General features: G+C 58.5%; 3 protein-coding genes across 3 annotated transcripts in view; 2 read left to right on the top strand and 1 right to left on the bottom strand.

Annotated features, from left to right (window-relative positions):
- Positions 1-6,350, top strand: part of PNKP (polynucleotide kinase 3'-phosphatase) — a 10,947-nt gene extending 4,597 nt beyond the window's left edge. Inside the window, 11 exon segments of the mRNA XM_059861132.1 lie at positions 702-809; positions 911-982; positions 1,490-1,538; positions 2,240-2,310; positions 3,542-3,634; positions 3,739-3,829; positions 4,987-5,048; positions 5,179-5,288; positions 5,398-5,485; positions 5,587-5,648; positions 6,165-6,350. Coding sequence (XP_059717115.1) covers positions 702-809; positions 911-982; positions 1,490-1,538; positions 2,240-2,310; positions 3,542-3,634; positions 3,739-3,829; positions 4,987-5,048; positions 5,179-5,288; positions 5,398-5,485; positions 5,587-5,648; positions 6,165-6,294 — 936 coding nt within the window. The 3' untranslated portion in view covers positions 6,295-6,350.
- Positions 6,317-15,316, bottom strand: RUVBL2 (RuvB like AAA ATPase 2). Its single transcript, XM_059860765.1, has 15 exons — positions 15,080-15,316; positions 14,648-14,696; positions 14,342-14,397; positions 14,111-14,252; positions 12,684-12,813; positions 11,746-11,812; positions 11,540-11,646; positions 10,575-10,668; positions 10,374-10,497; positions 10,052-10,146; positions 9,841-9,959; positions 9,644-9,763; positions 8,920-9,049; positions 7,167-7,281; positions 6,317-6,445 (listed from the first exon to the last, which is right to left on the bottom strand). Exons 1-15 carry the CDS (start codon positions 15,314-15,316, stop codon positions 6,420-6,422), a joined length of 1,611 nt encoding a protein of 536 aa, XP_059716748.1. The 3' UTR covers positions 6,317-6,419.
- Positions 15,207-15,660, top strand: part of GYS1 (glycogen synthase 1) — a 35,779-nt gene continuing 35,325 nt past the window's right edge. Inside the window, exon 1 of the mRNA XM_059860764.1 lies at positions 15,207-15,322. The gene's annotated coding sequence lies outside the window, so the exon portion shown is untranslated. The remainder of the gene's footprint in view (positions 15,323-15,660) is intronic.

Genomic DNA, 15,660 nt, shown 5'->3' with positions numbered 1-15,660 from the left:
AACTCCCTCCCAGCCCCCCCAGACCCCCCCAAACCCCCCAGGAGTTCCTCCAAACCCCACAAATCCCCCCCCAAACCCCTGAGGGGCTCCTCCAAACCCCCTTAATCCCCCCCCAGTCCCCCCCAAAACCCCCCCCAAATCCCCCAAACTCTCTCCCAGTCCCCCCCAAACCCCTCAGGAGTTCCTCCAAACCCCCCAAAGCCCCCCCAAACCCCTCAGGGGCTCCTCCAAACCCCCTTAATCCCCCCCCAGACCCCCCTAACTCCCTCCCAGCCCCCTCCAAACCCCTCAGGGGCTCCTCCAAACCCCCTTAACCCCCCCCCAGTCCCCCCAAACTCTCTCCCAGACCCCCAGAACCTCCCAATCTCCCTCCCAGACCCCCCCCAAATCCCCCCAGAACCCCCCAAACTCCCTCCCGCCCCCCCCCAGACCCCCACAAACCCCTCAGGGGCTCCTCCAAACCCCCTTAATCCCCCCCCAGTCCCCCCCAAACCCCCCAAAATTCCCCCCAAATCCCCCAAACTCCCTCCCAGCTCTCCCCAAACCCCTCAGGGGCTCCTCCAAACCCCCTTAATCCCCCCCCAGACCCCCCTAACTCCCTCCCACTCCCCCCCAGACCCCCCAAACTCCCCCCCAGACCCCCCAAACTGCCCCCCAGACCCCCCAAACTGCCCCCCAGCCCCCGTTTTTGTGCCCCCCAGCTCGTGGTGTTCACCAACCAGCTGGGCATCTCCCGGGGCCGGCTGCGCCCGGAGCTGTTCCAGGCCAAGGTGGAGGCGGTGGCGCAGCAGCTCGGGGTGGCCCTGCAGGTCTGGGGGACCCCCAAACCCCCCCGGGACCCCCCCCAAACTCGGGGATCCCCCCCCTCAAGGGTCTGCAGGGGTTTGAGAGCCCCCTCCTCTCAATGCAGGTGTTGGTGGCCACGGGGCCGGGGATCTACAGGAAACCAGTGCTGGGAATGTGGGAGCACCTGTGTGAGAAGGTGGGACTGGGGGGCACTGGGGGGGACTGGGAGGGACTGGGAGGGGAATGGGGGGCACTGGGAGGGACTGGAGGGACTGGGAAGTACTGGGAGGGGATTGGGAGGGATTGAGGGGGGCCACTGGGAAGGGACTGGGAGAGAACTGGGGGAGACTGGGAAGGGACTGAGAACACTGGGAAGGTACTGGGAGGGACTGGGGGCACTGGGAAAGTGCTGGGAGGGGACTGGGAGGGACTGGGAGCTACTGGGGGAACTGGGAGTTACTGGGAGGTTGTTGGGAATTGAGTGGGGACGCTGGGGAGGAACTGGGGGGCACTGGGAGGTACCGGGGGCGGGACTGGGAGGTACTGGGAACTGGTGGGGGGGGTACTGGGGGGTACTGGGAACTGGTGGGGGTGGTACTGGGGGGTACTGGGAACTGGTGGGCGGGGGGGGCACTGGGAGCTGTTGGGGGGGTCAGAGTGGTCACTGGTGTGAACTGGTGTGAACTGGTTTTGGGTCCCGCAGGCGAACGGGGACGTGACGGTGTCGGTGCCCGACAGCTTCTACGTGGGGGGTGAGCACGAGGGGGTCCTGGGGGAATTTGGGGGAGGTTTTGGGGGTCCTGGGGGAATTTTGGGGGTCCTGGGGGAATTTTGGGGAGGTTTTGGGGGTCCTGGGGGAATTTTGGGGAAGTTTTGGGGGTCCTGGGGGAATTCTGGGGAGGTTTTGGGGGTCCTGGGGGAATTTTGGGGGTCCTGGGGGAATTTGGGGGAGGTTTTTGGGGGTCCTGGGGGAGGTTTTGGGGGTCCTGGAGGAATTTTGGGGAGGTTTTGGGGGTCCTGGGGGAATTTTGGGGAAGGTTTGGGGGTCCTGGGGGAATTTTGGGGAGGTTTTGGGGGTCCTGGGGGAATTCTGGGGAGGTTTTGGGGGTCCTGGGGGAATTTTGGGGGTCCTAGGGGAATTTTGGGGAAGTTTTGGGGGTCCTGGGGGAATTTTGGGGGTCCTTGGGGAATTTTGGGGAAGTTTTGGGGGTCCTGGGGGGAATTTTGGGGGTCCTAGGGGAATTTTGGGGAAGTTTTGGGGGTCCTGGGGTGTTCTGGGGACACTGGGGTGGCATTGGGATGCTCAGATGGGCCACTGGGGAGGGTCCTGGGTGTATTTTCGGGGGTCCTTGGGGAGTTTGGGGGTTCAGGGAGGGGTGTTGGGGTTTTGGGTGCATTTTTGGGGTCCGGGCAGGGGGTCCCAGCACCTCCCCAAGCTCTCGCTCCCCCCCAGACGCTGCCGGACGCCCCCCGAACTGGGCCCCGGGGAGGAAGAAAAAGGATTTCTCCTGCAGCGACCGACTGGTGGGACCCCAAAACCTGCCTGGGGACCCCCAAAATCCCTGGGCATGCCCCTGGCACCCCCAAATCCCCCCAAATCTGTGGAGCTTCAACCCCAAATCCCCCCTGACACCCCCCCAAATCCCTGAGAGCTCCACGCTGTGCTCCTCCCAGACCCTCCCAGTCCCCCCAGTTCATGACCCAGGGGTCTCCTGTGCCCCCCCCCCTCAGTGCCCCCACACCCCCGGGTCACTCTTCCAGTGTCCCCCCAGTTGACCCCAGTGTTCCCAGTTCATCCCTCCAGTGCCCCCAGTTGACCCCAGTCCCTCCCAGTTCACCCCCCCAGTGCCCCCAGTTGACCCCAGTGTTCCCAGTTCACCCCTGCAGTTCCCCTAGTTGACTCCGGTGTTCCCAGTTCACCCCCCAGTGCCCCCAGTTCACCCCCACAGCGTTCCCAGTTCACCCCCCAGTGCCCCCAGTTGACCCCAGTGTTCCCAGTTCACCCCCCAGTTGACCCCAGTCCCTCCCAGTTCATTCCCCCAGTGTTTCCAGTTCACCCCCCAGTGCCTCCTGTTCACCCTCGTGTTCCCAGTTCACCCCCCCAGTGTTCCCAGTTCACCCCTGCAGTTCCCCCAGTTGACTCCGGTGTTCCCAGTTCACCCCCCCAGCATTCCCAGTTCACCCCCCAGTGCCCCCAGTTGACCCCGGTGTTCCCAGTTCACCCCCCCAGCATTCCCAGTTCACCCCCCAGTGCCCCCAGTTGACCCCAGCGTTCCCAGTTCACCCCCCCAGCATTCCCAGTTCACCCCCCAGTTCCCCCAGTTGACCCCAGCATTCCCAGTTCACCCCCCCCAGTGCCCCCAGTTGACCCCGGTGTTCCCAGTTCACCCCCCCAGCATTCCCAGTTCACCCCCCAGTCCCTCCCAGTTCATCCCCCCAGTGTTTCCAGTTCACCCCCCCAGCATTCCCAGTTCACCCCCCAGTGCCCCCAGTTGACCCCAGCATTCCCAGTTCACCCCCCAGTGCCCCCAGTTGACCCCAGCATTCCCAGTTCACCCCCCCAGCATTCCCAGTTCACCCCCCAGTGCCCCCAGTTGACCCCGGTGTTCCCAGTTCACCCCCCAGTGCCCCCAGTTGACCCCAGCATTCCCAGTTCACCCCCCAGTGCCCCCAGTTGACCCCAGCGTTCCCAGTTCACCCCCCCAGCGTTCCCAGTTCACCCCCCAGTGCCCCCAGTTGACCCCAGTGTTCCCAGTTCGCTCTCAACGCGGGGCTGCGGTTCCTGACTCCCGAGGAAAAGTTCCTGGGCTGGGCCCCAGCGCCCTTTGAGCTCCCGGCCTTCGACCCCGTGAGTGACCTCTGACCCCAGCACTGACCTCTGACCCCAGCACTGACCACTGACTCCAGCACTGACCGCTGTGCCCAACGCTGACCTTTGACCTTTGTCCCCAGCGTGACCTGGACAAAGCCCCCCAGGAGATCCCTGAGGCTGAGCTGGTGTCGGACAGGCCCGAGGTGCTGCTGACCGTCGGCTTCCCTGGGGGTGAGTGACCACTGAGGGACCACCGAGTGACCACCGAGCCCTGCAATGGCTGCGGACACAGCTCTGGTTCTGGTCCCTAGTGGGAGAAAAGAGAAAGAAAGAAGGGAGGAAAAATGGCGAGAAACGTGAGGGGAAATGGTGGGAAACGTGAGGGGAGAAAAGGGCGGGAAATGTGAGGGGGGGAAAGGGGGGAAACGTGAGGGGAGAAAAGGGCGGGAAATGTGAGGGGGGGAAAGGGGGGAAACGTGAGGGGAGAAAAGGGCGGGAACCTGAGGGGAGAAAAGGGCGGGAAACGTGAGGGGAGAAAAGGGCGGGAAACGTGAGGGGGGAAAGGGCGGGAAACGTGAGGGGGGAAAGGGTGGGAAATGTGAGGGAAAAGGGGGGAAACGTGAGGGGAGAAAAGGGCGGGAACCGTGAGGGGAGGAAAGGGTGGGAAACGTGAGGGGAGAAAAGGGCGGGAAACGTGAGGGGGGAAAGGGTGGGAAATGTGAGGGAAAAGGGGGGAAACGTGAGGGGAAAAAGTGGGAAATATGAGGGGGGAAAGGGTGGGAAATGTGAGGGAAAAGGGGGGAAACGTGAGGGGAGAAAAGGGCGGGAACCGTGAGGGGGAAAAGGGCGGGAAGTGTGAGGGGAGAAAAGGGGGGGAAACGTGAGGGGAGAAAAGGGTGGGAAATGTGAGGGGGGAAAGGGTGGGAAATGTGAGGGAAAAGGGGGGAAACGTGAGGGGAGGAAAGGGCGGGAAACGTGGGGGGAGGAAAAGGCGGGAAACATGAGGGGAAAAAGTGGGAAATGTGAGGGGGGAAAAGGGGGAAACGTGAGGGGAGAAAAGGGGGGGAAATGTGAGGGGAAAAAAGGGCGGGAAACATTAGGGGAGAAAAGGGGGGAAAATGTGAGGGGAGAAAGAGTGGGAAATGTGGGGGGACAAAAAACTGCACGAAACATGAGGGAAAGAAAGGGAAATGTGAGGGGAGAAAAGGGCGAGAAATGTGAGGAGGGGAAAATGGCCAGAAACTGTGGGAAAAAGGGCGGGAACTGTGAGGGGAAAAGAGCAGGAAATGTGAGAGGGGAAAAGGTGAAATGTGAGGGGGAAAAAGGGGTTGGAAACTGTGAAAAACTGTGGGAAATGTGAGAGAAAAAAGGAACATTTTTCTCCTCAGCTGGCAAATCCACTTTCGTGAAGCGGCGCCTGGTCCCGGCAGGATACGAATACGTGAACAGGGTGAGTTCCCGAGCCCTGCGTGACCTCCAGGGCACTCTGGGCTCATGGCCACGCTGTGTCTCTGCCCGTTGAGCCACCCTGGCCCGGTGTGACCGCTGGGCCACCGCTGGTCACCGCTGGCCACCCCCAGGACACGCTGGGCTCGTGGCAACGCTGTGTCTCCGCCTGCTCGGCCGCCCTGGCTCGGGGCCGCTCCGTGGTCGTGGACAACACCAACCCTGACCCTGAATCGCGGCAAAGGCCAGTCTGGGAACTGGGATGGCACTGGGAGGGCACTGGGAACTCCCCCCAGCCCTTGGGACCCCTTTTCTGGGGTTTTGGGGACCCCTGACCCGCCCTGCTCCCCCAGGTTCGTGTCCTGTGCCCGGGAGGCTGCGGTGCCATGCCGGTGCCTCCAGTTCACGGCGAGCCTGGAGCAGGCGCGGCACAACTGCAGGGTGAGGAGGGGTCTGAGGGGGTCCTGATCCTCCTCCCCAGGGGTGAGGCCGAACCCTCAGCACCCCCTGAACCCTTTTCTTTGGCTTTTCACCCCAAAAAGTTCCGGGATATGACGCAGAGCGGCCACGTCCCCGTCACTGACGCTGTTCTGTTCAGCTACAAGTGAGAGGGGATTGGGTTTGGGGGGGTCTGGAGTGATTTGGAGGTGTCTGGGGGAATTTTGGGGGATCTGAGGCATTTTGGGGGATCTGGGGCATTTTGGGGAATCCCTGGGAAGGCTCTAAAGGAGCTTGGGGGGGGATTTTGGGGGGATCTGAGAGGAATTTGGGGACATTTGAGATGTTTTGGGAGCTCTGTAGGGATGGTTTAGAGACACTTTGGAAGCTTGAGGGAATTTGGGGCTGGTTTGGGGTTTTTTGCCCTTTTCCCCATTATTTAGCCCCATTACTTTTTTTGGTTCTGCTTTCCGTATTTTTGCCTCTTTCCCAATTTTGGGGGTTCTTCCTTGTTCTATTCTTCCTCATTTTGGGTGGGCTTTTACCTTTTCCTCTTTCCTCCTCCTTTCTCCTCTCCTGGGTGGCTTTATCCCATTTCTGCTGGGTTTTCCCCCATCTGGAGCCGTTTCTCCTCCCACTTTACCCAAATCCAGGTGATTTTTCCCCATTTCCTCCCCCTCAGGAAACAATTTGTGGCCCCCGACCTCTCCGAAGGCTTCACCCAAATCCTCCAGATCCCCTTTGTGCCCCATTTTGGGGACCCCCCAGACCCCAAACGGAGGCACCTCTTTTTCCAGTTCAGCGATGGATGAAGACCCCCACTAAACCCCTAAATAAAGGCACTGCCCCTTCCCCAATTTTTGGGAAATTTTGGGCTCCAAATCAGATTTATTGTACAAAGGGGGGGGAGGGGTGAGTGGGGGAGGGGCGGGGGGGGTCACGGCGTTTCCATGGATTCACCCTCTGTGGAGAGAAGGGGGAAGGAGCTGGGTCAGCACCCCCAAATCCCCAGTTTACCCCTTTTCCTTCATTTTTACCCGTTTTTTTCCCCATTTTTTACCCAATTTCCATCCCATTTCCACTTATTTTTGTCTCAATCCCTTCATTTTATGAATTTTTACTATTTTTAAATGATTTCCCCAATTTCCACCTAATTTTTTCCAACTTTACCCTTTTCCCCCAACTTTGTTTCAACTTTTCTCTATTTCTCCCCTTTTTCCCCAATGTTTAGCTAATTTCTCCCCTTATTTTTGCCCAAGTTTCTCTCTTTCTCCCATTTTTTCATTATGCATTTTCTTCTCCCTGATTTTTAACCCATTCTTACTCAACTTCTTCTCTGTTAGCCCCAATTCCTTAACTTCTCTTTCTCCCTCATACACCAAATTTCCCCATTTTTCACTAAATTTCTCATATTTTTCCCCATCTGCCACATTTTTTCCTCTACTTCTTCCATTTCCCCCCCTTTTTTATCCTGCCTTTGTCAAACTCCATCCATCTTTACCATTTTTCCTGCTGTTTTGCCCAATTCTCATTATTTTTCCTTCTCTTTCCACTCCCTACCCTGTAATTTTTGGCCGTTTACCCCAATTTTCTCCCATTTTTACCCCTCCCTGCTCCCCCTCCGTGTTACCCAGGCTGTTTTGGGGACCCCCAGGTGTCCCCCCAGGTGTCCCCAGGTACTCACGGAGCTCGTTGAACAGAAAGGCCTCCTGGTACTCCCTCATGTACTGCGTGGAGCGCGACTCGTCCAGGAACAGCGAGTACACGCGCTTGATGTCCTCCACGCCCACCTCCGCGCCCTGCCCGGCCACAGACGTCAGCAGGGATCCCAAAATATTGCACTTCGTGTTTCCCCCTCTTTTTTCCTGTTTTTTTACTCTTTTACCTCCTCACGTTTTCTGCCTTTTTTCTTCCCCTCACGTTTCCCGCCCTCTCCTCCCCTCACGTTTCCCGCCCTTTTTCTTCCCCTCACGTTTCCCGCCCTTTTTCTTCCCCTCACGTTTCCCGCTCTTTTCTCTCCCTCACGTTTTCCCTACCTTTTCTCCCCTCACGTTTTCCCTACCTTTTCTCCCCTCACGTTTTCCCGCCCTTTTCTCCCCTCACGTTTTCCCGCCCTTTTCTCCCCTCACGTTTCCCGCCCTTTTCTCCCCTCACGTTTTCCCACCCTTTTCTCCCCTCACGTTTCCCGCTCTTTTTCCTCCCCTCACCGTTTCCCGCCCTTTTCTCCCCTCACGTTTCCCGCCCTTTTCTCCCCTCACGTTTCCCTCCCTTTTCTCCCCTCACGTTTCCCGCTCTTTTCTCTCCCTCACGTTTCCTGCCCTTTTCTCCCCTCACATTTCCCGCCCTTTTCCCCCCTCACGTTTCCCGCCCTTTTCTCCCCTCACATTTCCCGCCCTTTTCTCCCCTCACGTTTCCCTCCCTTTTCTCCCCTCACGTTTCCCGCTCTTTTCTCTCCCTCACGTTTCCTGCCCTTTTCTCCCCTCACATTTTCCCGCCCTTTTCTCCCCTCACGTTTCCCACCCTTTTCTCCCCTCACGTTTCCCGCTCTTTTTCCTCCCCTCACGTTTCCCGCTCTTTTTCCTCCCCTCACGTTTCCCGCCCTTTTTCCTCCCCTCACGTTTCCCGCTCTTTTCTCTCCCTCACGTTTCCTGCTTTTTTCCACTTTACATTTCCCACCCTTTTCCCCCATCAAATTTCCCATTTTCTCCCCTCGTGTTTCCTGCTCTTTACTCTCCTCACATTTTCCGCAAATATTGCACCTCACGTTTCCCACTTTCTTTTTCTGTTTTTCACTCTTTTGCCTCCTCACATTTCCTGCTTTTTTTCTCCCCTCACATTTCCCGCTCTTTTTTCCTCTCAAGTTTTCCATCATTTTTTCCTCTCACTTTTCCCACCTTTTTTTTCCTCATGTTTCCCATTTTTTACCTCACATTTTCTGCCTTATTTCCCCCTCATGTTTCACACCTTTCTCCCCTCACATTTCCCGCTCTTTTCCCCCCTCACTTTTCCTGCCTTTTCCCCCTCACATTTCTTGCATTTCCCCCCCTAGTTTCACATTCTTTTCCCTGTCACGTTTCCCCTCATGTTTCCTGCCATTTTCCCCCCTCACCTTTCCCACTTTTTTCTCCCCTCACATTTCCCACCCTTTTCTCACATTTCCTGACATTTTCCCCCTCACGTTTCCTGCTCTATTCCCCCTCACGTTTCCCACCCTTTTCCCAAAGCTCACACATGACCCCAAAACCATCAGGACCACCCCAAATCCACCCTGACCCCCCCACTCCACCCCGTGTCACCACAAACCTCCCCCCGACCCTCCCTCAGCACCTCGTGTACGCTGCCCCCCCCCAGTTTGGGGTCCCACCCCACCTCTTGTCCCCAGTTTTGGGACCCCATTCCCCAAATTTCGGGGTGTCCCCGGGACTGGGGGTGCCCACCTTGCGTTTCCTGGCCACCAGGCTGGCGGCGGTGATCAGCTGTATGGCGTAGCGCAGCGACGTCTCCAGCCCGATGCGGGTCAGCACCGCGTACGCGTCCTCCGTCATCTCCACGTCCTCCTCCTCGCACCTGCGCCCCCACACCGGTCAGGGGCACCCCAAAATGGCCCTACAAAGGGGCCCGGGGGGCCCAAAAGTGGCCCCCAATGTGGTTTTGGGGTACCCAAGGGGGCTGATGAAGACGCAGGTGGGCAACTGGGGGGTCCTTAAGGGGTTGGGGGTCACCTTGCAGGAATCAGGGGTGGCCCAGAGGGGGTTTTGGGGTGTCTGGGGGGACCCTGAGGGAATTAAGGGGCACCCCAAGAGTGACCGGGGCACCTGGAAATAGTTATGGGGTACCCCAAGAGGCTTTTGGGGTGACAAAAATTTTGGGGTAACCTGAAGAGTGTTATGGGGCACCCCAGGTGTGTTGAGGGACATCAGCCATGTTTGAGGTTCAGGGCATTTGGGGTGTCCAGGTGGGTTTCAGGGTTCAGGTTGATTTTGGGGGTGTCAGAGACGGTTTTTGGGGGTCCCCACCCTATTCTGAGAACTTTCTGGGTCTCCTTCTCCCCAAACAAGGCCATGACAATGCTTTTTGGGGTGCCCAGGTGTGTCAGGGCGTGGTTTTGGCTGCGTCAAGGAGGATTTAGGGGTGCCCAGGTGGATTTTCGGGGTGTCCCACCGGATTTTGAGGATCTGCCGGGTCTCCTTGTCGCCGTACGGGGCCGTGGCGATGATCAGCAGCCGGTCCAGCAGATCCAACGGGAGCCCGTGGGGGCTGCGGTGGGCAGTGCCTCGGATCCTGAGGGACACGTGGACGTGAGGGGGTTCAGCTGAGGTTTGGGGGTGCCCAGGTGGTGCCCAGGTGTGCTCAGGTACCTGGTGATGCCGCGGTTCGTGGCCATGATCAGCACGGGCGCCATGTCGCTCTCCAGGGCCCGGTTGAGGAACGAGAAGCTCTCGATGTCCAACATGTGAACCTCATCGATGAACAACACCTGGGGGGTTTTGGGGGGCTCTTGGTGATCCTTGAGGGGGTTCTGGGGGGTCCTGGGGTGCTCTTGAGGGGGTTTAGGGGGTCAGGGCTCACCCCAGGGATGACCTCGGCCTTGCCCTCCTCACGCCACTCAGCCACTTTGGCGTTGATCTGCTCCCGCACCTCTGGCTTGATCTCACCTGTGTCACCTGGATTTGGGGTTTGGGGGGGTCAGAGGCAGTTTGGGGGTCCCAGGTGCCGTTTTGGGGTCTGAGAGTACCCAAAATGAGGGCTCAGAACCCCCGGGGTGGGTCAGATGCAGTATGGGGACCCCAGGAGCAGTTTTGAGAGTTTTTGGGGATAGCCAAGAAGAGAGTGAGGGAGCCCTGGGCTGGGTGAGGGACAGTTTGGGGTCAGTTTTGGGGTCTGGGGGTACCTGAGAAGAGGGCAAGGAAGCCCTGGGTGCGGGAGTTGATGACGTCGATCTCGTGCAGCGACACCGTGTGAACGACCTCGCGCCGCTTCTGCAGCTCCCCGTCGGGGCACTGCACGAATTTCGTCTGGGGGGGAGAATTCAGGGGGTCAGAGCCGCCCCAAAACCCTCCCTGCACCCCCCAGAGACCCCCAAAATCCTCACCTGTGCCCCCATGGCGTCGTAGTCCCGTGCTCGGGTGAAGGAGCGTCCCAGCTTTGAGATCTTCCCTGTGGCCTTGTCGATGGTGATGACATCACTGGGGGGGAAAACAGAATATTTTGGTATTTTTTTCACTCCTCGCATTTCCCACCCTTTCTCCCCTCACATTTCCCTTCTCCTCTCATGTTTCCTGCCTTTTCCCCTCCTCACGTTTCCCTTTTTCCTCTCATGTTTCCCACCCTTTTCTTTCCTCACGTTTCCCTTTTTCCCCTCACATTTCCCGTCCTTTTCCCCCCCTCACATTTCCTGCTTTTCTTCCCCCCACCTTTCCCGTCCTTTCCCACCCACGCTTTCAACCCTTTTTCCCTCATATTTCCCACCCTTTTCCCCTCATATTTCCCACCCTTTTCCCCCCTCACGTTTCCCCCTCTTTTCCCCTCACATTTCCTGCCTTTTTCCCCCCACTTTTCCCATCTTTTCCCATTCACATTTTCAACCCTTTTCTCCTCACATTTCCTGCCTTTTTCCCCCCCACCTTACCCGTCCTTTCCCCCTCATGTTTCCCGCCTTTTTTCCCCCCTCACATTTCCCGCCCTTTTCCCCCCTCACGTTTCCCGCCTTTTTTCCCCCCTCACGTTTCCCGCCTTTTTTCCCCTCAGGTTTCCCGCCCTTTTCCCCCCGTCATGTTTCCCCCCTTTCCCCCTCACATTTCCCGCCCTTTCCTCCTCACATTCCCCACCCTTTTCCCCCAGATTTCAGGGTCCCCACCCCAATTCCAGAGCCCCTCACCCTCATTTTGGAGCCCCCCCACCGGCACCTTCTCCCCTCAATCTCTTCACCCCCAGCTCCTAAATCATCTCCCACCACAATTCCAGTCCCCACCCCCCCCAAATTCTGTGATCCCCACCCCAATTTCTGCGTGTTCCTCAAGTTTTGGGGTCTCCCCAATTTGGGGGACCCCCACTCACCCTGCCTGCACCTTCTCCTTGCTCAGGGCCTCGATCATCTTCGCCCCCAAATCATAAATGGTCTCCATTTCTGTCGTTTTCAGCGTCAGCTTCCCCACTTTGGTTCCCTGCGAGGAACAGGAAGGTTTGGGGGGACCTCAAGGGGATTTTGGGGTGCCCTGAGGGGATTTTGGGGGCACAAAGGGGGTTTTGGGGTCCCCCCTCACCGTGCCGGTGGCCGGGCGGTCGATCTGGATTTCCACCACCTCCCCCTCGATGATCTCAGTCTCCTCCCTGCAAGGCAAAAAAGGGGGAAACACCCCAAAAATGAGGGGGGAAACCCAAAATTTGGGTGTTGGGACATTTAAATGGGGTGGGGGAACCCCAAAATTGGGGTGGAGAGTGAAATCTGGGGGGTGCTGACTCTACCAGAGTAGCAGAACAGGATATGGGAACTCCAAAATTGAGATAGAACCCCAAAACTTGGGAAAAGAACCTCAAAATTGGGGTGTTAGACCCCAAAACAGGGGGAGAGGAGATAAAATTGAGCTCAAAACACAAAAATGGGGAGAGGGAAGCACAAAATGTGGTGGGGAGACTGAAAATGAGGGGGAAAATTCTAGAATTTGGGGGGAGATCCTGAAATTGATCAGGATTTTGGGGGGGGCACCTAATTCAGAATGGGAAACCCCAAAATTGTAGGAAACTTTAAATTATAAACTGCCCTCAAATCCTCTTCCAATCTCCCTAAACTCCCCCTAAACCCCCCAAACTCACCCCTGAGCTCTCCAACCCCCCTTAACTCCCCCAAATCCTCCTCCCACCGCCCTAAATCCCCCCAAATAAAAACAAAAATAAGATGGAAAGAATAAAAGGAGAGAAAAACCCAACGAAACAGCTCGAAAACGGTGAGTGAGAAAAAATAAGCTGTGGGAACCCCAAAATGGGGTAGATGGGGACCCTAAAATTGAGGTGGGGGACCTCAAAATTTGAGACCACCCCCTGAAATTTGACAGAGCGCTCTGAAATAAGAACCAAAACCAAGCAGAGCTTAAAACAAACGACAAAACCACCCAGCAGGAGGAACAAAAAGAGGAGTGAGGACCCCAAAAGGCGAGGTGGGACCCCCGAAATGGGGGTGGGACCCCCCGAGAGGGCCCCGTACTTGATGCGGACGCCGATGGAGCGGCGGAAGGCCTGGGTGAGCGCCTCGGTGCGCGACATCTCCAGGGAGAAAATCTCGCTGCCCGCGATGGCCGTGAAGGGCGTGTCGGGGCCCAGCGCCTGCGCCATGCCTGGGGGGGAAAACGGGGGGTTGGGGGCGTTCAGGGGGGATTTGGGGGGGTTTGGGGGGGTTGGAGGGGGATTTGGGGGGGTTTGGTGGGGGTTTAGGGGGGATTTGGGGGGGTTTAGGGGGATTGGAGGGGGGATTTGGGGGGTTGGAGGGGGAGTTTGGGGGAGTTTGGGGGGGATTTGGGGGGGTGGAGAGGGATTTGGGGGAGTTTAGGGGGATTGAAGGGGGAGTTTGGGGGGAATTTGGGGGAGTTTAGGGGGATTGGAGGGGGATTTGGGGGAGTTTGGGGGGAATTTGGGGGAGTTTGGGGGGATTGGAGGGGGATTTGGAGGAGTTTGGGAGGAATTTGGGGAGGTTTGGGGGAATTTAGGGTGGGATTTGGGGGGGTGGAGGGGGATTTGGGGGGCTTTAGGGGGATTGGAGGGGGAATTTGGGGGGGAATGGGGGGTTGGAGGGGGATTTGGGGGAGTTTGGGGGGAATTTGGGGGAGTTTAGGGGGCACTGGGGGGTTTGAAGGGGATTTGGGGGAGTTTAGGGGGGATTTGAGGGAGTTTAGGGGGGATTGGAGGGGGATTTGGGAGGTTGGAGGTGGATTTGAAGGGGTTTAGGCGGGATTTGGGGTGTTGGAGGGGGCTTTGGGGAGAATTTGGGGGAGTTTAGGGGGGATTTGGGGGGTTGGAGGAGGATTTGGGGGGGCTTCGGGGGGCTTTAGGGGGGATTTGGGGGAGTATAGGGGGAATTTGGGGGGTTTAGGGGGGTTGGAGAGGAGTTTAGGGGGATTGGAGGGAGATTTGAGGATAATTTTGGGATATTTTTGGGGTATTTTGGGGTCCCATACCCATAGCAACGGCTGTTTTGCCCATGCCCAGCTGCCCAGCGATCAGCACAGGGATTTGGGGATGTTTTGGGGATGTTTTTGGATGGGATTTGGGGATATTTTGGGGATATTTTGCGGTATTTTGGGGTCCCATACCCATAGCAACAGCCGTTTTGCCCGTTCCCAGCTGCCCGGCGATCAGCACAGGGATTTGGGGATGGTTTGGGGTGGGATTTGGGGATATTTTGGGGATGTTTTTGGGTGGGATTTGGGGATATTTTGGGGATAGTTTTGGGGGGTTTTGGGGTCCCATACCCATGGCGATGGCCGTTTTGCCCGTGCCCGGCTGCCCGGCGATCAGCACAGGGATTTGGGGATATTTTGGGGATGTTTTTGGTGGGATTTGGGGATATTTTGGGGATGCTTTGGGTGGGATTTGGGGATATTTTGGGGTGTTTTGGGGGGTTTTGGGGTCCCATACCCATGGCGATGGCCGTTTTGCCCGTGCCCGGCTGCCCGGCGATCAGCACGGCGCGCCCGGCGATTTTCCCTTCCTTGATCATCTCCAGGATGATGCCGGCGGCGCGCCGGGCCGACAGCTGCCCCACCATGCCCTGGGACACCTGGGGAGGCACCCACAGGGGCTGAAGCCCCACATTTTGGGGGTGCAGACCCCCCCCCCAGAAGGTACAAACCTCCCCCATCCCCGTACCTGCCGCGGCTCCAGGGCGTCGTCCAGGCCCAGCCCGCGGATGTGGGAGTGGGCGCCTGGGAGAGGAATTGGGGGGGGTCACCGGGGGTCCCCCCCATTTTGGGGACCCCCTCAAACCCCCCCAAAAGTTGGGAGTGATCCCCTAAATTCCTGGGTCGTTCTGAGCCCCGTTTTCCCAATTTCAGGATCCCACCTCATAAATTGGGGACCACCCAAACCTCCCCAGAAATGGGATTGAATCCCCAAAATGGGGTGGGGGTCCCCAAAAAGGGGAGACCCCCCCAAAACGAGGGGGTTGTGTCTCACCGATCCGCTCGATCCGGGTCACGTCCCGAACCTCCGGAACTTTGGGGGTCTGGGAGGAAATTGGGGGGGATTTGGGGGTCACTCTAGGGGGAGGGGTCCCGTAAATTCCACTCCCAGATCCTCCCCAGGACCCCCAAATCCCCTTCAGATCCCCCCCCCCCCCATTCCCACAGAGCTGCCCTTAAATCCCTCAGGACCTCCTCAGACCCCTCAGGACCCCCCTAAAACCCCCCAGGACCCCCCTCAATCCCCTCAGGGACCCCCTCAATCCCCTCATGCAATCCGGGACTCCCCCATCCCCTTACGGACCCCCCCCAAACACCCTCAGGACCCCCCCAAACACCCCCAGAACCCTCCCGAAGACCCCCAGGACCCCTCCCCCCCTCAGACCCCTCACAAACCCCCCCAGAGCCCCCCGTTCCCCTCCCCCACCGCCGTTGCCATGGCGGCGCCGCTTCGCTCCCGCGCTGCCCTCGCGCTCTCCCCGGCCGGAAGTGACGTGCAGGGGCCGGAGGGGGCGCGGCAAAGGCGGGAGCGGCCGCTCTGGCCGCTCCTCTCGATGGTGCGCGGTCCTCCAGCACCGCCGTGGGGCCCCTTGAGAGGGGGGACGGCCCCAAAATCTCGAAACCGACCCCAAAACCCCAAAACCGACCCCAGAACCTGCTCCATGACCCCGTAAGTTTCCCCAAAGGTGCCTCACACCTCCATAACTACCCCGTGAGCTGTCCCACAGCACCAAGCTGCCCCAGAGCCCCACAAGCTACCCCAGACCTGCCCCAAAACCCCATAAAAAGCCTTATAAACGCCTCACAGCCCCATAGCCTGCCTCACAGACCATAACCCCACGTCTGTGCTATAACCCGCCCCACAGCCACCCCACAGCCCCGTCCTGCCCCATAACCAACCCCACAACCTCCCTCAGAGGCGCCCCCCATGTCCTGCCCCACATCCAGCCCCACACCCTGCCCTGTATCCACCCCATAAACCGCCCCATGGACACCCGACAACTGCCC

The sequence above is a fragment of the Haemorhous mexicanus genome, chromosome 16, assembly GCF_027477595.1.
Source record: "Haemorhous mexicanus isolate bHaeMex1 chromosome 16, bHaeMex1.pri, whole genome shotgun sequence".
Classification (NCBI taxonomy): domain Eukaryota; kingdom Metazoa; phylum Chordata; class Aves; order Passeriformes; family Fringillidae; genus Haemorhous; species Haemorhous mexicanus.
Note: the sequence above shows the minus strand (reverse complement) of the source record. Positions and strands in the feature narration are given on the sequence as shown.

Coding starts and splice junctions, on each gene's coding strand:
- RUVBL2 (XM_059860765.1), bottom strand. CDS start 15,316: ATGGAGCAGGTTCTGGGGTCGGTTTTGGGGTTTTGGGGTCGGTTTCGA. Junction 14,398..14,647: donor GACCCGGATCGAGCGGATCG/GTGAGACACAAC, acceptor TTCCTCTCCCAG/GCGCCCACTCCCACATCCGC. Junction 10,498..10,574: donor ACGACGCCATGGGGGCACAG/GTGAGGATTTTG, acceptor TCTCCCCCCCAG/ACGAAATTCGTGCAGTGCCC.